The sequence below is a fragment of the Sinohyriopsis cumingii genome, unplaced genomic scaffold (assembly GCF_028554795.1).
Source record: "Sinohyriopsis cumingii isolate HCF-2022 unplaced genomic scaffold, ASM2855479v2 utg001505l, whole genome shotgun sequence".
In the NCBI taxonomy this organism is placed as follows: domain Eukaryota; kingdom Metazoa; phylum Mollusca; class Bivalvia; order Unionida; family Unionidae; genus Sinohyriopsis; species Sinohyriopsis cumingii.
This window is the reverse complement of record NW_028316006.1, coordinates 647222-673563: the sequence shown is the minus strand read 5'-3', so window position 1 is coordinate 673563 and position 26342 is coordinate 647222. Positions and strand designations below refer to the sequence as shown.

The 26342-nt window shown below is 35.2% G+C and overlaps 1 protein-coding gene across 2 annotated transcripts in view; it reads left to right on the top strand.

The window, feature by feature from the left end:
• Window positions 1-26342, top strand: part of LOC149772437 (uncharacterized) — a 170414-nt gene that overhangs the window by 98945 nt on the left and 45127 nt on the right. For both annotated transcript variants that reach the window (XM_089947829.1, XM_089947828.1), the window contains exons 23-28: window positions 5541-5732; window positions 11569-11750; window positions 14379-14580; window positions 16463-16614; window positions 22572-23841; window positions 25514-25758. In XM_089947829.1, the coding sequence (XP_089803955.1) occupies window positions 5541-5732; window positions 11569-11750; window positions 14379-14580; window positions 16463-16614; window positions 22572-23841; window positions 25514-25758 (2243 nt within the window). The remainder of the gene's footprint in view (window positions 1-5540; window positions 5733-11568; window positions 11751-14378; window positions 14581-16462; window positions 16615-22571; window positions 23842-25513; window positions 25759-26342) is intronic.

Genomic DNA, 26342 nt, shown 5'->3' with positions numbered 1-26342 from the left:
AAACTTTTTTTTAGTAAGCACCATATTACAATTATTATGCTGACATGCCATGAAACAGAGAGGTTTTGCAACCTTAGAGTTATTTTATAATTGTGAAGAAGGATGCAAGTAAAACCGAAATTTTGACCCCTCTCAAACCTATTTTCTGAAAATCCCTAAACTAAGAAACAATTCCAAGTCAAACACATCATTCGTATGAACGGTTTTGAACTTCTAGATCCAGTAACCATATCTTGGTCTTCAGATCACATTTTTAAAAGAATGATCATAATTACTATTTTGTTTTATATTACAAACATGATAATTGGCAAATAGCATTTTTCTGCTCAGGAAATGACTTTAACAGAGCAAGAAAGATGACAATAGTTAATACCATCATCGAAAAAAAAAGGAGTGTATTAAAATCTAAGATGAATTGTTGACAACTTGTAACAGTGCTAACCAATGTTTAAGCATGATAGGTCATTGATGGTCTTTGACGGCTAAATAATGCCAAAAATAAAAGTTTATTATTCTCTTTTAGATTATTTTGAAAGAACACTAAGATCAGTCTTGTCCACTTCAACCAATTAAGAAACTCAGAAATAGGCATCTGATGCCTGTAAATGTCTGTTGATGACAGTAAGCTTATGAATTTTTGTGTATGCTTGTACTTCACAGGAAGAAAATTATGTCTTTTTTAATATTTTGTAATGGCAAAAGAATTATCTAAATACTCAGGTGAAATTAATGCTTGGTTTTTCTTCAGTTTTTATCAGACCTTTACACATAACAGGCTTTTTACAAGGTGACTGTCAGGTCAAGATGAGCCAAGTATGTTTGTGACAAAGAGATTATAAGTTTTTTAAACAAAAACTTTTAAACAGAAGAAAATGAAAGAACATAAAGAAAAGTAGAAGGTAGAGACATAGCAAAACAATTGCTTAAATGTTTATGTGTCTCTGTGTGTGACTTGGATTTTTAATGTAGCTTTAAAAAAAATTGTCATATTGCTATTATGTCTGCATTGTGGCAGTTTATAGTGATGTCTAGCACTAGGGCATCAAGCCGCAGACATTTAGCATTATGTCCCACCCAGTCACATTATCCTGACACCAGGCGGACCAGTCCTAACACTAACCTCATAATGCTGAGCGCCTAGCAAGGCAGCTGTTTAAATGTAAACCTGGAGACTTGATGACTCTGTAATATTGGTCCCATTTAAAGTCATATACAACATCTTACATCATAGTAATTAACAGATTCTCCACACCCATTATTTTTATCAGCATCTCGATATATGCAAGAATATATTGTATCAACTTGGAAAAATATTCACTACATAAGTCACTTAGTGTTCAATATATTTTTTTTGGTGGGGGCATTTTTTTCAGATAGCATTGTCATTATGTTTTCAAAGTTTATAAAAATTTCTCAATAGGAAAACAAAAATTTTTCTTTCTTCATGTAGGTCATGTTCATTACTGTGAGCTTCTCCTCTGGCTTTAGAAAACATTGCTCAGAGAGTTTTCTTTCGTTTGGTCTGGCATTGCAAACTGTAATCATTAGTTGGAGTTGGGATTGTCACCTTATTTTGTTTGATATAGTGCTTTGTAAAATTTGTTGTTCATGACAGCGTCAGGGATTTGCAGGAACTCACTGAAGAATTGATTGATTTATTAATTGAGCCATAAATGTCAAAAATAAAATGATTGCATTTCAGACCTGTATCTTAAGTTTCTTTCACCTTGGCTTTTATTTCAGCTTCCACATTGGACATATTCTTTTCAGGCATAATCTGATATTGGTAGGACATAGTTTGAGGCTTGACTCGACATTGTTGAAATCTCTGATGGTATGCAACTTGGCCTTGACACTGGCTATTTCAGCAAGCTGAGGTTAAGGTCAAAAAACATTTGCCAAAAACAGTGAAGTTTTCACATTTGAAATGATCAAGAAAGAGAGGAGATTGAAGTATCCATAACTTAGGTCTTTTTTGCAGCTTTACAGTCAGTATATGTATCCATTGCCAAATTCTGTGGATGGTTTGCAGGGGGATTAAGAAAGGCGCCTTTAGATTTGGGGGTTGAATTTTCAAAGGTCAGGTAATAAAAAGTTAGTTCAAAAAGAAAATAAGTGTTATCCCCACAATACATTTAGTCATAGACCACATCCTGATCAAGCTTATATGATGGCTTGCAAATAAGAAAACTTTTGAAATGGTTGTCAGAATTTCAAAAGTCAAAGTGACTGTGGCACAAGCAAGGGAGAAAATTTATTTAAACACCACAAAATAGAACAAATGTTTGAAGAGTTTTTTTATATGAGAAGGAAATTTGTTACAGAGTCTAGGTTACACAGTTTATTGAGAAGGAAATTTGTTACAGAGTCTAGGTTACACAGTTTATTGAGCTGTAAACTAAGTGTAGACAGTTGGTTTTCTGCACCACCTTGTTTTCAACAGAAAAAATCCACAAATGATTACCTTTGGGCAAGAAAGAAATCTATTTTTTGTCAGATTAAATGGTAAAGGTCAAGATTACTGACCCATTTGTATGTCCAGAGTTTGCCATGGCTACTACTCGTGTTCAGTATTGTTATCAGTCCCAAATCATTTGAGAGATTAGCATCATACTTTGACTAAAATCTGGAACCTCTCCCCATTCATAACCATAATCCCATTCTCTAACTTCCCTGCAAAGTCATATCATCAGCAGATCTTGGTTAAGTTTTCAGACGGCAGATTTATCTTACTTGGCCATACAGTGAAGTTGGTTTGTGGCATGGTCTTGCATCCACCATGCACAATCTGGCTGCCATTCATCGATTGTCTGTCAACATTAGTTAACCTTAACATCTGAGATACTTATGGACCATTGTCAACCAAATATTAGCTGAAAGGCTTTCAGCTTTATGCAAAATGATGCCTTCCACCTGGCATTACTAAAATGATGCCATTCACCTGGCATTACTAAATTAGAGACGCCTTTCGATGAGGTTTTGTCAAAAACCACTGTCAGAAGAGAATGTGATAGAAATAATCATTCCATAAAAACTTTTGAAATTTGTTTTCAGATGATGCAGATCTGCCATCAGATGTGGTCACCAATCCTAACACTATAAAAAAACCTTTAACCTTATATTACTCATAAGTTTGCAGGTTCATTTGCATACTTTGCACAGGATTTACCAGTTGAGTCTGTAATTAACTGCCTACTTTGCACAGGATTTATCAGTTGAGTCAGTAATTAACTACCTACTTTGCAGAGGATTTACCAGTTGAGTCAGTAATTAACTGCCTACTTTGCACAGGATTTATCAGTTGAATCAGTAATTAACTGCCTACTTTGCACAGGATTTACCAGTTGAGTCAGTAATTAACTGCCTACTTTGCACAGTATTTACCAGTTGAGTCTGTAATTAACTGCATACTTTGCACAGGATTTACCAGTTGAGTCAGCAATTAACTGCCTACTTTTCACAGGATTTATCACATGAGTCAGTAATTAACTGTCTACTTTGCACAGGATTTATCAGTTGAGTCAGTAATTAACTGCATACTTTGCACAGGATTTACCAGTTGAGTCAGTAATTAACTGCCTACTTTGCACAGGATTTATCAGTTGAGTCAGTAATTAACTGCCTACTTTGCACAGGATTTACCAGTTGAGTCAGTAATTAACTGTCTACTTTGCACAGGATTTATCAGTTGAGTCAGTAATTAACTGCATACTTTGCACAGGATTTACCAGTTGAGTCAGTAATTAACTGCCTACTTTGCACAGGATTTACCAGTTGAGTCAGCAATTGACTGCATACTTTGCACAGGATTTATCACATGAGTCATTAATTAACTGTCTACTTTGCACAGGATTTATCAGTTGAGTCAGTAATTAACTGCATACTTTGCACAGGATTTACCAGTTGAGTCAGTAATTAACTGCCTACTTTGCACAGGATTTATCAGTTGAGTCAGTAATTAACTGCCTACTTTGCAGAGGATTTACCAGTTGAGTCAGTAATTAACTGTCTACTTTGCACAGGATTTATCAGTTGAGTCAGTAATTAACTGCCTACTTTGCACAGGATTTACCAGTTGAGTCAACAATTAACTGCATACTTTGCACAGGATTTATCAGTTGAGTCAGTAATTAACTGCCTACTTTGCACAGGATTTACCAGTTGAGTCAGCAATTAACTGCATACTTTGCACATGATTTATCAGTAGAGTCAGTAATTAACTGCATACTTTGTACAGGATTTACCAGTTGAGTCAGTAATTAACTGCCTACTTTGCACAGGATTTACCAGTTGAGTCAGCAATTAACTGCATACTTTGCACAGGATTTATCACATGAGTCAGTAATTAACTGTCTACTTTGCACAGGATTTATCAGTTGAGTCAGTAATTAACTGCCTACTTTGCACAGGATTTGTCAGTAATTGGCATCCCTTTTGAGTTCACTTTCATACAATATACATTTTCTTAATTGTGGGAAATTTGTTGAGATGAAAGGATATTGGATATGATTTATTTCGGGTGATGAAATAGTTTGATGCCATGGCAGCCAACTCCTACCTTGAATTTGTAATATCACCTCAAAATTACATAATTTTCAATAAGTAAATGATCATGTTGATAATATTTCAATTACTGCTTACCGCTTGATGTAGCATGGCTGTGTCAGCAATATAAAATGTTGAGATCACTGACACAAATATTTTTTTATGGATTGGTCTTGATCAGTGTTTGATTTATACTCATACTCATGGTGTTACTGGCTTAAGTATCCACTAAAATATACTTTTTAAAATACAAAACTTCCAAAATTAATACCCTTGAAAATAAATGAAACAGTATTTTACATTAATTTTATGTACATCATTATGCCTTTATAAAGAGAAATAATGTTCTGTGGAATGCTTTCATCTATTTGAAAGATTTGTCCATGTTTTCTGTCTTTTCCTTTGGAGTAATATAACTTTGTATATGGTTTCATCGTTGGAGCTTCACTTCTGTTAAATAGATCATTGTGGCTCATTACTTGGATAAGATGAGCTGTAAGTCCAACATGGTATCTTGGGAGTAAAAGTGTTAGGAGTAATGCAGCAGTCCATAACTAAGTGGGATTCCAAATGGCTAGTAATCTGTTGTTGACAAAGCATTACATAGATATTCCTTTCAAGAGATGACAGAATTTTTCATGTTGATCATAGCATACATATTTAACATACTATTGAGTCTATTGTTACCCATGTTTTTTTTCAGAAGCCGAGGACTCTGTACATAGCATACATATTTAACCTACTATTGAGTCTGTTGTTACCCATGCTTTTTTCGGAAGCTGAAAACTTTGTACATAGCATACATATTTAACATACTATTGAGTCTATTGTTACCCATACTTTTTTCAGAAGCTGAGGACTCTGTACATAGCAAACATATTTAACCTACTATTGAGTCTATTGTTACCGATGCTTTTTTCAGAAGCTGAGGACTCTGTACATAGCATACATATTTAACCTACTATTGAGTCTATTGTTACCGATGCTTTTTTCAGAAGCTGAGGACTCTGTATATAGCATTGCTTGCTTGCTGGCATGTATTTACCGCAGCATGGATGAGTTCCAACAGAATGACAAGTTCATCAAGCTGCTGCGAGAAATGAAGATGATTCCATTGTCTGATGGGAAGCTTGTCTCACTTCAGGATATGACAGTTTTCTTCCCAATTGCAGAAACATCATCAAAGAGTAACATAAAAATGATACAAATTATTTATTTTGCTGTTTGTTTGTTTTTTAAAGTAACACAGAATGGTACTGCTTCCTGACAGTTTTGCCATTCTAAATCCATAAAATAATGGTATGCTGTTGAGGTAATCCTTCATTTCTTTGTTGGTACTTTATTTGTTAGCTCCACTAGTTATGGTCCAGAACTACTTAAATAGTTACCTTTCATCCATTGTCTGGCATACAGCATCTATTAGCACAAGTTTGTTATAACTACTACTCCAAAATTACAGGGAGGATTGCCATGAAACTTCTCAAACACTTTCGTCCCAAGATCTGGTTGGTCCTGAATGAAAATGATGCCTCTCATATCGAATATGGCAACAATGGCAGCCATTTTGAAAAACTTGTTATTGCTACTGCGGTCTATTGAACTTAGTCATATAAATATGTTTTTCACTAAAAGACTTACGATGTCCAGTTGTTCCTGGATGAAGATGTTGCAGATCTGAAAATCTTGTCATAGCTATTCATCAGGAATTAATGGCTGTATCAATATGGACTTCTCACTAAAATAATTCCTATAAGATGACTGTATCACTATGGACTTCTCACTAAAATAATTCCACTATTTAATTGGTCCTAATGAAAAAGATTCTGATCTGACATCCAGTATGGTAGCCATTGTAGAGACCTTTCCTGAATGGATAGTTCCAGTGAGGTTGGCTTTTACTGCAAGATTTCCAGTGATATGTATTTGATCTTAAATAAAAATAATATTTAAAAAATGGTGTTGATCAGACCTCCAGCATAATGGTAATAGTGGTCATCTCCAAAATCATGTTTTCACTGGATCTCTTTAAGTGTGGGTCATATTAGATCACTGGATCTCTTCAAGAGTGGGTCATATTAGATCACTGGATCTCTTTAAGAGTGGGTCATATTAGATCACTGGATCTCTTTAAGAGTGGGTCATATTAGATCACTGGATCTCTTTAAGAGTGGGTCATATTAGATCACTGGATCTCTTTAAGAGTGGGTCATATTGGATCACTAGGTCTCTTTAAGAGTGGGTCATATTAGATCACTGAATCTCTTTAAGAGTGGGTCATATTAGATCACTGGATCTCTTTAAGAGTGGGTCATATTAGCATGTGTTTCTAAATCTGTCAAATATTGTTTCAGTATGCAGCAGTTATAAATGAGTAAAAGATTTATGGAAATTCTTCTTGGCCATTAGAGTGTCAGTCCCTTAATTCACCTTTCTAACTCACCTGGCCACAAGGCTTAGTGAGCTTTAGGATGGCCCTGTGTCTTGTGTCCATCAGCAATTGACATTACAGATTTCCATGCATATTTATGAGGTGATCCTGCATCTATTGGCAAACATTGCTACACCTCTGGATATATACTGATCCAGTTTCTATAATGTTTTGAATATATGTTTATATCAAGGTCTCAGAATAGTTTGAAAATGAGTGAGATCCATAGATACTAAGGATGAAATCTTGCATCTAAACGACTGAGCTTGTATGCTGTGTTTCTGATACAAGTTTTATAAAATTTGAATTGTGGGCTTATATCATCAAGATCTTGGATGGATTCGATAATGCATGAGACCGATGCATATTAAAGAAGTAATCTTACATCTGATTGGCTGACCTTTCAGTCACTCTGGAGGCCAGATTTACTATCCAGTTTCATTTAGAACTGTAATATAATTATGTATTTATGAGTTGATCTGGCATCTAGTTGGTTGACCTTGTTTCCACTCTCTGTTAATGCCACAATTTTGCTTGGTTTATATTAACTTCAGAATCATGGATGACATTGATTCTGAGCAATAGCTTGCATATTAATCATGCCCAATCTTTAGAAGAATTCTAGGAGGATATAGTAAAATATATAAAATCAACATGATATAAAGTTTGGAATATAGTTTACATAGGATGTGTTTTTACATTACTTTTGCTCAGTGTGCATTATCAAACCCACTTGGGCCATTTATTTCAGTTCTTGGCTTTTATTTTAAAAGTTTTATGAATTGCTTGATTGATGGTAATGAGTTGTAGTCCTACCCTGGCAATGGCAGTTGTTGAGTTCGGCATCTAACTTGGCTTTCTTCAGCTGACCCAGCTTTAAGTCAGTGATGGACACATTTCAGATATGTGTGTTAGTCTGACCCAGCTTTAAGTCAGTGATGGACACATTTCAGATATGTGTGTTAGTCTGACCCAGCTTTAAGTCAGTGATGGACACATTTCAGATATGTGTGTTAGTCTGACCCAGCTTTAAGTCAGTGATGGACACATTTCAAATATGTGTGTTAGTCTGACCCAGCTTTAAGTCAGTGATGGACACATTTCAAATAGGTGTGTTAGTCTGACCCAGTTTTAAGTCAGTGATGGACACATTTCAAATATGTGTGTTAGTCTGACCCAGCTTTAAGTCAGTGATGGACACATTTCAGATATGTGTGTTAGTCTGACCCAGCTTTAAGTCAGTGATGGACACATTTCAAATATGTGTGTTAGTCTGACCCAGCTTTAAGTCAGTGCAGGGGATGGACACATTTCAAATATATGTGTTAGTCTGATGGACTACCAAAAGGGAAACTACTGTAGCCCACATGAAATTTTTGTTGCCGACATTTTCAGCTAATAGACATTTCCATTTAATGTGCCATCAAAAACATGTAGATGGATAAATATCGTATGGTTGTTCAAGGTTAAGAAAAATAGATAACACTCCAAGTACTTAAAATGATATTTTTAATTATGCTTTTTAGCTCTACTGGTCATAGATCAGAAGAATTTATGGGATGGCATGTTGTCCTTCAGCTGTCATCTTTGTTATTGCTAATTCTCCTTAATTACTTTAAAAATTGCCATGAAACTTTACATATACATTCATCCTGTTGTCTGGCTGGTCCTAGATGAAGATGTTGCTGCTCTCACATCCAGCAAGGCCACCACAGTAGACATCTTGACAATCCTGAATGGATTTGTTGCTACTCCTCCTGAACAGAAAGTCATATTGTCATCGGGTTTTAACCAAATGGCTTCTAATGATGCCTACTTGGTCCTAAATGAAACTGGTGCTGATCTGGGGTCTAATATGGTTGCCACAGTGCCAGTTTGAAAATCTTATCACTACTCCTGAATGAATGGCCATATTGGAATAGCGCTTTCACTTGAATATTGTTTTGTTGATCTTAAATGGTGCTGATCTATGGCCATCTTGATAATCTTGTTTCAGCTACTTCTCTTAAAGGTGGTCATTTTAACATGGGGTTTTCATGAGACGAGTTTTTATGGTAAAGCAAATGACTAATGCTCAATATGGCCACTTTTTTGGCTGTCTTGAAAATATTATTATTTCTTTGCCAAATGGATGACTATATTGTTTTACATATAGACTTCTTATGATACCTAGTTGCTCCAAAATGAAAATGGTGCAAGTCACATGCCCAATATGGCAGCCATGACAGCTGTTGTTCAGATTTTCTAGTCACTACTCTCTCTGACTGAATGATCATTATGACATAAGGTTTTGACCAAAAGACTTTTAATGATGTCTACTTTGTCTTAGTTGAAACTGACACCAGTCTGACATCCAATATGACCACCACTGTAGCTAATTTAAAAATATTTTTATCCCAGAAGAATATCAGAGATGGTTTAAATGCTTAGCAGTTGAAAGGAAGAAATGGTCTTATCTTGAATTCATACGAATTCTTTTCACCCACAAGAACATCAGTTCCTTCGAGTGACTCTTGTTTCTTTTATTATTTTTTAGAATGTTCAGCACTCAGATTATTGTAATTCAAACTTGATAAATAATCAAATAAAAATGTTTATGCCCTATGGTTACAAGAAAGTAAATATACGTGAAACATTAGAAATCTGTGTTTAATTTCTTGTGAAAAAGAGAAGAAATAGTGTAGCTTAAATTACAAACCAGTTGAAAATAAATGGGTAAGCTTGGATTAAAAAGCCTAAGTGGGTGTTTATACTTAATGCTATACTTTAATATTCAGCAACCTCCTTGCCACCTTTGCACTTTGTACCCCCCTATCCAATTTTAAAATGAAAAGCCTGATGGATATAAAAAGTCACAAACGTCATTTCATTCAATAACATTTTCATCTTCATGTTTAAAAAAAACTGGAGTTTCTATACTAACATTGCATCCATATTTATATATTTGCATCTATTTGGAGGGATTTTTACAATAAATTAAAAAATTAATTAAACTACTTACTCTGCATGTTTCAAATTTATGGATGTATTTTGTCTATTTCTGTTTTTCTAATTTTTTAAAATGTTTTGAGGAAATATTAGAACCAGAAAATGAAAATACTAAGTGTAGATGACACAGTGTAAGTTTGAGTGGTCCAAATACTCTACTCCTTCACTGAAAATGGACTTTTCCAAGAACTGGAAAATGATTATGAGCATGCTTATAGTTAACATTGAAAACTTTCATTCAGTCTGAAGCGCAAAGGCTCAGGGCTTTCGACATTGTTTCTAGATCTGGATTCTTCACTTATAGAACTCAAATGAGTTACCAGCCTATTCAGAGAGGCCCTGGCATAAACAAGTTAGTCCCTTTCTTTCAGAAAGGAAAATAAAAAAGTGCATGATCATTATTTTAATAAATATAAAGATTTAATTCTTAGCCATTTATAATATCACACTAAATTGAAATATTTTACAGTAAATAGATTGTTGAGTTTAAACATTGTACACGTAAATTTATAATTTGTTACCCATACATGTAAATTTATAATTTGCTACCTTTACAAAATCCTAAAAACAAAAATAAACCACAACAATTAGATCATTAACGATTAGTTTCAATCCTAAGAATGATCATTTAGAATGCATTGTAGTTTTCTCAGCAAGTCAAATAGTATCTCCATTCACACCAAAGAAACTTAAATGACTAAAAACCTGCCAATACACTGTACTGTCACAAGTCAGTTTCCTGAAAATGAAAACACATTTTGCTGACTCATTCTTACAAGTCATCATACATCTCTGCACTCTTTTAAAAAGTCACTACTGATTCTGTAGTGCCCTAGAACAAACCACACGTTCTTAAATTGTTGTTCTAGGGTTTAACGCCATTTTTCAGCATACGATAGGATATACATGGCGGCCAGTATTAATGGTGGAGGAAGAACCCGGGAAATCCCTGGAAAGAACCACCAACCCTCAAGAAGCTACTGGCAAGCTTTCTCACATACCCACATTGGCCGAATCTGAGACTCGAACCTACGCAGACAGAGATGAGACGGCAGTGATCCGTAACAGAGCGCTTTAGAGCACTCGGCCACTCGGGGCCCCCACATTCTTAAGTAGCAGTTATTATGGCATCTTTATCAAATGCGTAAATCTTTGATTACTTGCATGATTTATGCCAATTTAATTTAAACACCATTGCAACAAAACAGGGCATCATTTTTAGCCTAACAATCATATGTGCTTACATACACACTCAGTAGAACATTGGAACAAGAGTACAGACTGTTCAGATGGGATGGAGTAGCCTAATAAAAAAATTAAAAAACACATCAAAGGCACCCAGTATTCCCATGGGCTTTAAAACCTATCAGTTTTGTAGTCTAAAAACAAATGTTTGTAGTCCTTGGCAATTGGACTACCAATTTGTAAACTCCAGGAGTGTCAGCACACAAGTGACTTGAACTGTTTCCATTCACTGCAGACTGAATATTTGGTAGTAGTAAACAGTGGCCATTTTGAACAATATTATACAATGAGAGGTCAGGGTCTGCACTGTTTGTAATGGAGAACATGTTAAAGATTTGTAAGCATTTTTTCTTGTATTTCAGATGTTTTGCATGTACTCCATAAAGACTTGAACTCTATTCATGCCAGTGTAGAGAAAACTCCAGATGCAGAAATCAATTCCCAAGTCCATAAAATGCTGGCTCTTCTTGGTGTAAAGCAGTTAACGGCAGAGGATGTCATCCACCATCATATACTGCCTGTACTCAAGTCAGAAGATTGGAAGGTATGATTCCATATTAATCAATGACTAATGCTGACCAAGCTGCAAGCTGTGTCGACAAAATCTTTAATCCCATAATGCTCAGTTCAGAGTCTACACTGTTCACTTGAACTAAAAAATAAAATGTGATTTCAAATCTAGAAAGGAACATATGTCTATCTATCCAATTAATTTGAGACATGGTGCCATATGGAACTGGTGGCTGCATGAAGGTTCCTTATTCTTATTTCTCTAAGGAATTGTGTTGGTAGCATAGAAAAATATTTTCCCCTATTACTGTACTATTGAAATTTCTGTTCAGAATGCAAAATTATTGAATGTCATGTGGGAGCTGGTGTTGACATTTTAATATGGACGAGTTTTTCAGGCACTGTGGCAGAGCATTTATGTTTATTATACACACACCAGAACGTCAAGGTCATGATGAAAGGAAGAAAAATGTTTTCGAAACAATAATATCTATACAAGGTGACAGACACTGACCAAATATTGTTGCTGGCCTGAACTTAAGGAAGAAACAATGATTTTAGTGTCAAAGGGTTAAAGGTCAAGGTCACTATAACTGAAAGAAACAAATAGTTTCAACACAGCAATATTAATTCTAAATTATAATATTGGACCAAACTTTGTGAATTACTTAAATGTGAGATAAGGAAGAAACCTGTTAGTTTTGCAGTATAAAGGTTTCAACACAATACTAAACCACTCTAGTGGCCTAGTGGTTAGAGCATCCACCTTGGAACCCCGGCCAAGTCATATCAAAGACTTATAGAAATGGTACTAACAGCTGCCTTGCTAGGCGCTCAGCTTTAAGAGGCTAATGTTAGGACTGATCAGCATAGTGACAGGATAATGTGACTGGGTGGGACAAGATGTTAAAAATCCAAGTCACACTCACACACTCATCACAATACTATCATTACAATACTATCATCATAGATTTGGACTAAACTTTGTGGATGGTTTGAATTTTTTTAAATGTAGCTTTAACAATTTTTCAGTCATATCGCTACGATGTCTGCAGTGTGGCAGTTTATAGTGATGTCTAGCACTGGGGCATCATGCCCCAGACATGTAGCATGATGTCCTACCCAGTCACATTATTCTGACACCAGGCTGACCAGTCCTAACACTAACCTCTTAATGCTGTGTGCCAAGCGAGGCAGCTGTTAGTCCCATTTTTGTAAGTCCTTGGTATGACTCGACCGGTGATCGAACCCACAACCTCCTTACTCTAAGGTGGATGCTCTAACCACTAGGCCACCGGAGCGGTTCTTTGTGGATGGTTTGCACTTGGGGATAGAAGCCCGTTAATATTGATGTCAACGATCAAGGTCACTGACTGAAAAATTGCAAATGGTTCCACACAAAAACTTAAGTTCTGAACCATGTACTTATGCCAAATTTTGTGTGTCTTACATTTTGGATAAGAAGTTGGTTGAATATAGGGTGAAACAGTAAAGGTCAAGGTCACTTGGACTGAAATAAAAAGCATTCTTTTAGCATAAAAGTTCTAGACAACATACCTTGATCATAGGTTAGGTCATTGAGATTCATTGGTCAATAAATTCCAGCTTCTGCCATGCCCATCTAGTGCCTACATAATGGACTATTTAAAATGGGCAGGCAGATAATGTACCATTCACAGTACTTATATTTGTAATTGTGAATAGGGTCTTTTTAAGATTGATTCTTTCATTGGAGATGCACACGTTATGGCTTTAGAGTTTATTAACATTTCAAGAGCATCTCTGTCCAAGTCTTTGAATCCTTTGTTGGGTCAAATGTCATCAATATTTGTTTTTTTGTTTAAGCATCATTAAATAGGCCTGTGCATAAAACTATTGATTTTAATAATGGTGCTAGCATTTTCCATGTTCAAGTTGTACAAGTGCACAAAAGTAGACCTCCATGCCATCACCATTAAATATGGCCAGGATTATACGTCAGTTCTTTTTTTTTCTCATATATTTCTTCTTCACTCTGTCTGTTGAATTAAATGCAACTTCTTTTGATGGATTGAGTCAAAATATATTTGATGTTATAACCCATGGAGGTCAGATTTGTTCATTCATGGTCATATTGTGAGATTGTCTCGAGTCAAAACCCAATTGTTCATTGATAATGATATTTTGAGATTGTCTTGAGTCGTAACCCTATTGTAGAGTCATAGTAATTTTGAGAGGTTGTCTTTGAGTCACAGCTCTGTTAAACAAAGTGCTACCAGTTTTGCTATCTATGTCCACTGGACATAGTGTACAAATCATTCTTTTAATTTGCATACTTGCTTTTATTGTCAAATAAAATATTTGTTGAACTGTAATTTGAAAATATCGTTTGAACTAATAAAAATAATTTTTCTTGATGAGGACAATATTTTTTGCAGAATTATTATTATACTAAAAATGACTCCGTGTTCCTTGCTAAAAAAACCCACAAACTTTGAAAATCCAATAAATAATTATACTTCTGTAGAAACTATTGAATCATCTCCTGAACCATGAATTCAGGCATCTGTGACGATTACTTTTTCTGAATGCATGAAAATGAATATCCATAAAAATTTGTAAGAAAATATAAAAGTATCCCATTTGTAACCACAGATGCACCTAATTGTTATTCCATTACCAGGAAAAATCCAGAGAGATTTTGGTGGTGTATGTAGTATTCATCAAAGAGCAGATGGAACGCAATCCTGGCATCTGTAGCTTTGGAGAACTGAAGGATTTGCTACAGCTTGTGACAAGTCATGGACTAAAAATTCCAGGAAAGGATCCCATCCACTTCACCCATCACTATAACAGCAGGATCAACTTAAAACAGACATTTCCAGGTAAATAGTTTTTTAGCCTTTGCAAAAATGAGTGTTAGATAAAAATGGTACATTCAAACCTGTTTTCATCAGACAACCATGAAAACTGAGGAAATGTCTGCTTAAAAGAGGTGGTTTCTTAATGATATTCCTATTGCAATAATTTCAGATCGAGGCATTGTTAAATGTGACTGCCAATGGGTACTTTGGCACCTGCCCATTCATTACTACCCAGGTAATACAATTAGCCATAGGGTACCCATTTAGTTAATGTATAAAAGAAACCATGTTTCATACTTCATATGAAAGATTATATCTGGTGATGTCAGGAGCGAGCGAGACACAGAATAACAAGCACCGTTTGTGAATTGTGTCATGTGACCATTGGCTCTTTCGCATTTATCCATTGTAGACCTCCATGTACTGATCTTATCTTTTCAAAATGTGCAACAATTTGGTCATGTACCTTGAACAGTTTCCTTATTTTCTATTTATGGTAACTGTACATGACATATTTCCAAGAAAACAGATGGGTTTCTTGAATTTGTGTCCCAGATTCATTATATAGTTTGATATACACTTAGGTAGCAGAGTTTCTGTTGAAAAGAAATGGCGTCAAATATTAAGTGAAACAGGTTTTATCGATGTGACTCATGGATTTTATATGATTGAAAAATGTTAGAGAAGATGGATTTTATTAAACCAAAGAACATGATGCATCAGGGAAAGGTCAAATCAATAGCACTTTACAAATTTTGAAGTGATTTAATGCAGCATTCAGAATTAGTGGACTTGACTTTACCACCATTCATTGGAAGTTAAACATGTAGACTAGTTAAAGTGACTTAAAGTGAATGTTGTTTAGAAATTATTTATCATTGTTTTGTGTTTGTATTCTCATTCTAAACCACATGGATTTACCCGATTTGTGACAAGAATTTTTTTTACTGCATATCCAGGTAAGAATAAAAAAAATAATTGCAAGTTTTTGTGCACTTTTCTATAATTATGGCATGTAAGGTATAGATTACTCTTTTTTATGCTCAGATTGTGCTTTTTTGGCAGTCATGTTAGTAATGATTACGCCTATACTGCTCTGGGTGTTGGCATGTATGAACTTTAAACAAAGCAGTTCAGGTTCACATTTAATATAATTTCCCTTTGGTCAGGTACCCGGGTAACCGATCATTAGGATTGACTGCAACCTAGTTGACTTTTCCTAAAATGTTTACAGCTTTATTGCTTAGTAGAGGCGACCTTAATGTGGGTTTTGAATTGATTGTTGATGCACTTGGTAATAAAATATCCCAATCATCTCACCGTCTTTAATCAAAGCTGTGAAATTTCTGTGGAAACTCATGTCTTCTTTGTTTTGCTTCTTTTATTCTTGTAGCTTGATAAGGATTTCCATGCAAAGGAGATTTTCCATAGAAACACAGTTTTTCAGCTTTTGTTTTCATTCTTGTGTTTTGGTACTGAGTTCCATTGAATGAGGTGTATGCTTTTGTTGTGTCTCAGTTTGCAGCAGTAGTTTCCTTCACATGAGACGTCATTGAGAGGGAGACATTAACAGTTTAAAACAATATCCATGTATCAAAATTCTGTGATGGCGGACTTTGTTAAAGTTGATGTAATGTTACTTTTGAGGTGAAGGGACTAGCATACTGCATGTTGAGTAGGCATTATCCCATTATTTTTTTGTAGTTATCATTACCTGGAAAACCTGACAACTTTAACATGCAATTTATTGCTTTACCATTTGACTTTTCACACTCTGTCAAGCAATTGAAGTTCATTAGAGAGAGGGTGGGGGGTAAGAGAAAAAGATATTAAATCAGAGAGTGTAAGAAAATTATCTCTGTTAGATAGATATTGTTTAAAAAAAATACCTTTTCTCCTGCAGGTCATGATTGGATATTGCTGGATGATTGCTATCTACCAGCAAACAGAAGTTCACTGGACATTCAGCACTGGTATGAATTCTTCCAGCAAATAGGTGTCAACAGCTTCCTGGCAGTTCACAAGAAGGAAGTACATCTGGATCAAGCAGCCTTGGTAAGTCTTCTGTTATAATTTTAGTGGGTAAGAACCTTGAGTTTTAGGATGTTATTGGGGATTTTACCATTGTGATACAGTATACACTCGTGTACAAATTGGATCCAGCTCCAAACTTCATAGAACTGAAGCAGATCTGCCGTCGCATAAAGTGCCAACATAGACCCTGGCACATTATGAGATGGCAGATCAAGGGTCTGTGTTGCCTTTTTGCATTTCGACCTGATTTATAAGGGAGTATATATGGTAAATACAGATGAAGCAATCATATTCAGATCCTGTCTTCCATTGTTACAGATGTTGGGATATTAGGCAAAATAAAAAATTATTAGTGTGGGTAGGTAGAGTTGTTTTTTAACATTATATCTATTATAATGATTAGTGTGTCTATATATATATACTAAACACTTAAAGTACTGGGCAAAACCAGCTATGTTAGATGAAAAAAAATCAAATTTGGAATTTTTTTATCATTATTTTATTGTTTTGCATGGGGAGGTGGGGGTGCACTGCCACAGTTAGCAACAAACAATTGATGGTCAGTCAACTGTATACACACATTTTTTTGTTATGCGACCCCACTATAATGCGCCCCGTGATAATGCGAATTTGGATATAAGGCTGTTGTGGCATGGCTCCCAAAATTTCATATATTCACATGGAAATTTTTTTTTTAAGGTAAGTGAAATAGTGTATAAAAAAACTGTTTGTCATTTTAGGGAAGAGATCGTGTATGAATATAATTTGATCATGGCATGATTCCTGAAATTTTAAATATACATGTATTTTTCTCGTACCTGGATTTTTTTTTTTAAAGTACGAAAAAGAGTATAAAATGTTTATTATCATTGGGGGAAGAATTCGCATATGAATTTGAATATAATACAGTCGTGGCAAGGCTTCTGAAATGTAACAATTTCACCAGGTTCTTGAAGTGTTATGCCAAAATAAACATTATCAGAAATGTTACTTATTACTGATCCATAAGTAGAGCCAGTAAGTCGTTTTTGTGATTGTCTTCGATTAATTCTGTATACAATTGTTGCTCAAACAATAGCTGACATGTGTTTCTTCTTTAACTGCATACACAACCAAGCAGCAGACAATGTGGTGGTCGATAAAAGATTCTCACATTATAATAAACATCAAAAAACAACAGCTGCCAACATGTTAGCTGGGCTTGGCGGTGTTATTAGACACAATCAGTTGACCAGTAAATAATGTCCACTTTATTAGCTGGAAATTGAAAGGGTATGAAATTGTACATGTATTCAGCTTAAAAATCTTATAAAAGTATTTTTCACGTTTCTTTCGATATTCACAAAATCTGAAGTAAAAGTTAAATGCATGCTGAAAACTAGTGTTAATTATTGTTGTTGTTGTGGGGTTTGACGCCATTTTTCAGCACACAATAGGCTATGCATGGTGGCCAGTATTAATGGTGGAGGAAGAACCCAGGAAAACCCCGGGAAGAACCACCGACCCACGAGAAGCTACTGGCAAGCTTTCTCACATACCCACATTAGCCGAATCATAGATTCGAACCCACGCAGACAGAGGTGAGATGGCAGTGATCCGTAACAGAGAGCGCTTTAGACCACTCGGCCACTGTTTATTGTTGGGAATTTACAATGGTTAAAGATACATGGAAACATATGAGAAAATTGTAGCAGTATGAAATTTGTACAGGCAACGTTCATAGACCTTAAAATGTAATGAACTGTATATGTGCTTCATCTTTTTTAACCTAATTTTGCTGTTAATTTTTCCCATTGAATTCAGACACATAATAATCTGTGACAAAATTACTGAATAGTTTAAATATGTATGCAATTTTTGTAGATGGTGTTAATACTCTGTTCATGCTATCTATTAGACATTGCATTCAGACACAATGATCTGTGACAAAATTATTGAATGTTGTAAATCTGTGTGTAATTTTTCAATGGAATTACATGCATTATGGATGAATTGCATGCCACGATGGTACGATATCAGATGGCAAGTAAACAGTGTTAATAATCTGTTCATGCTGCTGACATTGAATTCAGACACAATGATCTGGGAATATTTTTATTGAATATTGTAAACCTGCGTGCAATTTTTTAATGGAATTACATGCATTATGGATGAATTTCATGCCACGATGTTGACACCCTATTCACGATATACATTATCATGTTATAGTGGGGGTCCACTGTATTTGCTAAGGGCAAGATCAAATTTGCTCAAGGCAAGCTGACTGCTATAAAATTTGTAAATCCCAGCAACAGAATATAGTTTCCATTACAATATAATATAGTCTGCACTAATATTTATAAACATTTCAAAGATTTATCACATTTGATCTAGAATACCTGTGATTGATCATACAGAGAGAAAGAAGGGACAACATTTCATTAGATGAAATTTTGAATCTAACTCATAGACCATGAAAGCAGGAATGGCTGCACAGGAACATAGTTAAACAGTCAAACATACTTAAACAGTCAACCATAGTTAAACAGTCATAGTTAAACAGTCAGACATAGTTAAACAGTCATAGTTAAACAGTCAAACATAGTTAAACAGTCAACCATAGTTAAACAGTCATAGTTAAACAGTCAAACATAGTTAAACAGTCAAACATATAAACAGTCAAACATAGTTAAACAGTCAAACAGTTAAACAGTCAAATATTGTTAAACAGTCAAACATAGTTAAACAGTCAAACATAGTTAAACAGTCAAACATTGTTAAACAAACATAGTTAAACAGTCAAACATAATTAAACAGTCAAACATAGTTAAACAGTCAAACAGTGTTAAACAGTCAAACATAGTTAAACAGTCAAACATAGTTAAACTGTTAAACAGTCAAACATAGTTAAACAGACACATAGTTAAACAGTCATAGTTAAACATTCAAACATTGTTAAACAGTCAAACATAGTTAAACAGTCAAAAATTGTTAAACAGTCAAACATAGTTAAACTGTTAAACAGTCAAACATAGTTAAACAGACACATAGTTAAACAGTCATAGTTAAACAGTCAAATATAATTAAACAGTCAAAAATTGTTAAACAGTCAAACAGTTAAACAGTCAAACATAGTTAAACAGTCAAACATAATTAAACAGTCAAACATAGTTAAACAGACAAACATAGTTAAACAGTCAAACATAGTTAAACTGACAAACATAGTTAAACAGTCAAACATAGTTAAACAGTCAAACATAGTTAAACAGTCAAACATGGTTAAACAGTCAAACATAGTTAAACAGTCAAACATAGTTAAACAGTCACTCAGGTTGTTTAAATTTGTCTACAGCAGCTGCATTTCATTTGTCGAGAGATTGCTGATTTCATATCAGTGATTCTCTTGGACCTTGAATCCAGTGATCTTAACCTCAGAATGGTCATTTAAAGTAATGTAAGATCTCCATAGAAACCAAAATCTTGTATAGAAGAAAGCAGTGCAGTAATTGTAACTCTTATATTTAATCTTTAGTAGGAAATCTTTATAAACTTATAACACATTTATTTGCATTAAGATGAGGTTCTTTTCACTAAAAAACATGTTTTGGTTATCAGTATAATAATAATAGTAATAATAATAATAATAATAATAATTATAATAATAATGATAATAATGATGAGGACTTTGTATAGCACCTAATCTTTAGAAGCTTTAAGCACTTTACAACATTAGACAACACCTATAACATTAAAAAACAATGATCTGATTACAAAAAAACAAACACCATGAAATTAGAAAAGATAAAAACATGCTGAGAATATTTATGGTAGGAAACATGTTGTTGTGATGTGATTTGGATTTTTAATGTAGCTATAACAATTTTTGTGCTTGATTCTGGATCGTGGTACTCTAAGGATGATCCGAACAGCTGTGTTTTTAACTTTTTGAAGTTTCTGGAGTAGATATTGAGACGAACCAGACAGAATTGAGTTACAATAGTCCAGTCTGGAAAGTACTAATGAACACAAGTGTTTTAGTGGCATCAGCTGAAAGATATTTGCAAATGGAGCTGATGCGTCTCAGCTCAAGATATGCAGCCTTGCATATGTTTATAACATGTTGGTGCAATGTGATAGTACTGTCCAGAGTAACACCTAGGTTTCATACTGACTGTGTGAATTTAATGTTGGTGTTGCTGATATTTATTGTTTGAGGTAAAGGATGTGAATGAGAAAGTCTTTGTGTTGTGATCAGAATGGCCTCAGTTTTATCATCATTCATCTGCAGCTTGTTACATGTCATCAATGATTTCACATCAGAAAAATGCACCTCTCTACACCTTAAATCGTAGCATCAACTTCAGTTGGGTGGCTAGATTTGTATAGTTGGGTGTCATCCATCGAGAGCGGCTGAGTGTATAGAATGAAGAGAACAGGTCCAGGAACAGACCCCTGTTGAACATCACAACATAGATCAGCAGGGCAGATATAATGTGTGTCCTGTTGACCAAGTAGGACTTGAACCACAGTAAGGCTGTATCATGAATGCCAAATACATGCTGGAAACAGTGAAGTAATATATCATGGTCTATTGTGTCAAATGCTGCAGACAAATCAAGGAGGGTGTAATCTTTCCACTATCCAGAGCAGAGAGAAAGTCATTAACTACTTTTAGAAGAATAGTTTCACTACTGCGGCAAGGGCAAGATGCAGACTGTACTTTACTAAAAAGACAATGAATTCAGATGAGATACAAGTTGAGATAGAACAACTTTTCTAAGATTTTTTTTATATAAATGGGAGGTTAGAAACTGGGTAGTAGTTTTTTAAATTGTTATGGTCGAGTGTTGGTTTCTTCATCAGAGGCTTTACAATGGCAGTTTTGAAAAATGATGGGAATTCCCCAGATGAGAGAGAGGTATTAATAACATCAGTTAGTGAAGGCAATACTGGATGTAAGCACTCAGGCAACAGTGATGTTGGAATTGGATCAAGTTCACATGACTTTGCTGCACTCTTCGTCACGATTGTATGTACTAAATTCATAGAGACAGTTTCAAATGCTAATGGTTGCCACTGAAATTCTTTATCACAACTGTATCGTGATGATGATCCAGTTGAAATTGTGTTTTCAAGCTTGTCTCTAATGGTTTGTACTTTGTCACGGAAAAAATTTGCAAACAGGTCTGGAAGGGCGACTAGAGAGAAGGTAGTTGGAAGTGGTGTAGATTTGTTCTTTGACATAGCTTGTTAGTAATCTTGAAGAGCTCTTTGCAGCTGGAACTTTCCATGATCTTAGTACTGTAGTGGGCTGAATTTGCTGCATGGACTATGTTGGCAAAGGTAGTGAAGGAGTCCAGAAAACCCAGCAGTAGTAATTTTACTTACTTTATTAACATTCATTTGACTCTCTGCATGCTGTGACGCTGTAGTGGGGAGTCCAGAAAACCCGGATGTTTGGCAGACTTTATTAACATTCATTTGACTCTCATCTTGTTGGCATACAATAGTGGAAGAGACAAGAGAACCCAAAGATTATTAGAAAACTTTAGTGCAACCATATAGCAATGCAGATGTTGAAATTAGGAATCAAACATGGAACTGCAGAGGCTTAAAGCAAGGACAATACTGCTGTAGTATTATCCTGCCTTCCATGCCCTGTCAATGAATGGGAGTGAGACCTACTTTTTGACAAGGCTAGACAAGTTTACCTAATGTAGATTGTTACAAATTCAGCTAATGGTTGGTTTGTTTCTTCTTTACTTTAATTAATCTGGCCAGAAGATGCCAGAATTCCTAGTATTTCACATTCTATTTACTTCACAGTTTTAATTTTTTTATCTGACTTTTGCTAATAGAATGCCTTAATATTATTCTATATTTTGTGTTGTCATTTTAAAATCGGAAATGTTTTTCTGAAAGATCAAGTTAATTGTGTGATAAATTACTGTTAAATTAATGTGACTTTACCATTTAATGCATGTATCATCTGCTTTCAGGCCCAGTCCCAGTGGGCTCCTCTAAAAGATAAGTGGCCAGAATCATCTGAATATGTGATTCATGACATCATCTGTCCTGAGTTGATCAGTCTAATTCAACACAATACAGTTAGCAAGGGACCAGTCTACCATCAGCAGATGAAGGATTTGTGTGAGATTCTCAGTCATGAATGGGACACAAATTATTCCCGCTACATGATTACACAAGTCTGTGATCCTTCAGGCAATCGACTTCACGAGACTGAAACCTCAATAAGCATTGCTCTTCGAACTTTAAGCTGGTTACCTGCTGTGGACACCAAGTATTTAGTGGAACCTAATGGGGCTATTGTTTTGTCAAAGGATATCCAAATGATGCCACCATCTTGTCTTTACATTAAATCTTCAGCTGTAGAGAAAGTCCTTGCTCAGAATGTTCATTATTTGGAGGCTGGATTGTCTCCTAAAAGTTCATTTTCACAGTTTTTGGGGTTGAAGAATTCAGTTGATGCTAAAACCGTCCAAACGGCTTTACTAGAGTGGAGTAAAAGAAACACTGAGGATAAGCCTGCAGTTTTCTGTACAACTCTTCAACACATAAAGAATGTGTACACTTACCTATATTCAGAATTGACTCGAAAACAGGTGCAGGATCTGTTCCGGGAAAATCCAGTAGTTTTTGTCCCAGACAAAAACACAGGCTCTAGTATGGATAGTGTAATTGTTGCTGGAAAAATGCTGTCAAGGTCAGAAATTTGGCTGGAAGATAAGACAGGGTTGTTTGATAAATATCACTATCTCCTTGAGGAATTTCATTCCGAAGTATGCAAGAGAAGGATAGTGTATCAGTATTATGCTGATAGACCTGAAATAATTGAACTCTTTGAAAGAGAAATGAACATTGATCGTCAACCACAGGTAAAGGAATATGCTGAATTGCTGACCCTTATTACAGGTGCGTTATCACTTAAAGACCCCAAAACACTACCTGATGTTTTGTACATCTACAGTTGTATTGGCAAGTTAGTTTCATCACCATCATCTGACAGGATGGATGCAGCAACTGCAGACATGGTTCTGAAATCAAACAGAGAGACAATTAAGAAACAGTTACAGAAGCAAAAGATCCTAGCCACAAAACAAAACACCTGGGTCTGCCCTGATGATTCTCCACTGATTGCTGACAATCGAGAGTGGGAAAGAATGTTCGAGAGCAATGCTAATGTTCAGTTTCTACAGTTAGATGAGAAGTATACACCACAGGACAGGAGGCACAAGTCCAAAACACGGGGTGAGTTCAGTAATCATTGTACTTCAGCAGCATTTTGTAAATTTAGAAAATTATTTCTATGCTTTATTGATTGACAGTGTAGTTGGAACATATTCTTCACAGACTGTGTACACCATGTTCATGAAATTATTATCTTTGCTAAATGTTGCTTGTTTGGTTCTCATTTTTATTGCATGCCCTTTCAATGGGCCCAAATTATCTCCAGTACAACCTTCGCAAAAGCAAAAGCTTAATATTAGATTGGCCCAGAAAATATTTAAGTAAGAAGGGGTTGAATAAATATCTTAATAGCTTAGTACAGATTCATTAATGATATGACTATCAGTTGTGCTGCTATAAAGTTAAGTTACTGTGTAATCCTTCATTCATGAAATCCATTCTTCCTTCAAAGAATACTTGTGGTAGAGGTTGCATACTCTGCCTTCTCTCCTCTGTTACCTTTTCTCCAAGCATACTGTGTCTGGTGAATGTATACAAAGGAATTTTTTTTATATAGGAAATTGTGTTTCTCAGAGAATATGTACCCATTTATGATAAAGATTTCCCAGCCTCCCCATTGATATGAACAGCTTTAAACTACTGACTCCACCTAGCATTGGTCAAGGGGAGGTAATGTTTAAGAGTTTCTTCCTTTGTGTGTATTATACAGACAGAAAAGCTGAATATTTCATCTTTTCATGGAGGCTGGCTTTGGGAGGTGGTGAGCTTATTTTTCTAACATTGATGTGATCCAGTAAGTTTTCTCAGAGAAACACAATTTACTAAACAAAAATCTCCTTTTGCATCCAATTTCAGTAAAACTTGGTAAATAGATTTTCATTCAAATCTTGGGAGAGTTTGATTATTGGCAAGAGACTATGCATATTAACTATATTTTTATCTTTTAATCAGACCTTAGAAAAATATGCTGGGTGATAGTTTACATAGGCTTGTCCTTTGTAAGCCTGCTTAATGGATGGTCAAATGTTAAGTTAAGCAGATTGGGTGAGTAATATCATACCTACATGGATCTCTTGTTCTTTTTGGGCTTTTTCTTTGAAAGAGAAAATTTAAGGACATTATTATTTATCATAGTGGATGTACTGAGCAGATTAAAAAAAATTTTTGATGCTATATATATATATTTAAACTAATTTAGTATACATTCTTATTAACCACTTTATACAGTATTTTATTAATATTAGCTAATTTGTTAGTACACATACTTACATATATATTTATTCAGTTATGTTATTAGTTGTTGTTGTTGTTGTTGTAGGGTTTAATGCCATTTTTCAGCACAAGATAGGCTATACATGATGGCCAGTATAACTGGTGGAGGAAGAACCCAGGAAATCCCTGGGAAGAACCACAGACCCACGAGAAACTACTGGCAATCTTTCTCACGTACCCACGTTAGCCAAGCCAGAGACCCGAACACATGCAGACAGAGGTGAGATGGCAGTGATCCAGAATGGTGAGTGCTCTAGACCACTTGGCCACTCAAGGCCCCATTATGTTATTAGACTATCATTCACTCTTTTTTTGATTGCCCAATAAAACCCCTATAACTTTTTTATGTGGCTGGAAGGCCTGTTTACACATTAGTATTTTCCTTCCCAACTATTTTTGTATTTTAAAGATGCTAACAAGTGACATTTGTAAAAGCTGTTAATTGTGTATGTATTGGCAGGGTCAGTTTATGACAAGGAAATGATTGAGGCATTTCTCGGCATCTTTGGAATAAAGAAACTTAGTGACTGTGTGAAAATTGAGGACATTACAGAACTGTTTGAACCGTGTCCGATGTTACAGCTGTATATACACAAGGCCATTCCCACAGTGCAACATTTCCTGGCCTGCAGATACCCAGATGTATATCAGGGCCATCTTGAATCCAACATGAAGGGCATGCTACAAGATGCAACATTTTTCCAGGTTTGACATAAACGGCTTCACACATTCTGTTATCCCATAACGTCTTTATCTGATAAAAAGATACAATGCACTGATAAACTTTTATATATAGTATATCATTACTGTATTATGGTTTATAAATAACATTACTGTATCATGCTTTATAACTGTTAAATTATCTGAAAATATACTTACTGAAGTAAAAACTGTTTTAAATGAATTTAAAAATACTGTATTCAGTTGTTCTGGTCTAAGAAGGAAATTTAATTGCCCCATCCTTTGTTATGATGCTGTTCTGTATACAGAGTAAAGCAGTTGCCCAGGTATTGGCTAAATAAGCACAGTATATAAGTTTTCAGCCCATCTTGCCGGAAAACCAGTTGACCCTAGCGTATGGTCCTACATCCATTGTGTATCAGCAATCATTCATCAACATTTGCTATTTTTCACTTCTCAAAAATCACTGGACTAGAGTTCATTCAAGAAACTGACAAACTGGATCCTGTACCTGCTCAAAAAGTGGGACCATTTAGAGTAGTAAAAGTCTGGTCACTTATGTTATGATGAGTGCACATATCATTCTTATCTAGGTCCTTAATCCGATA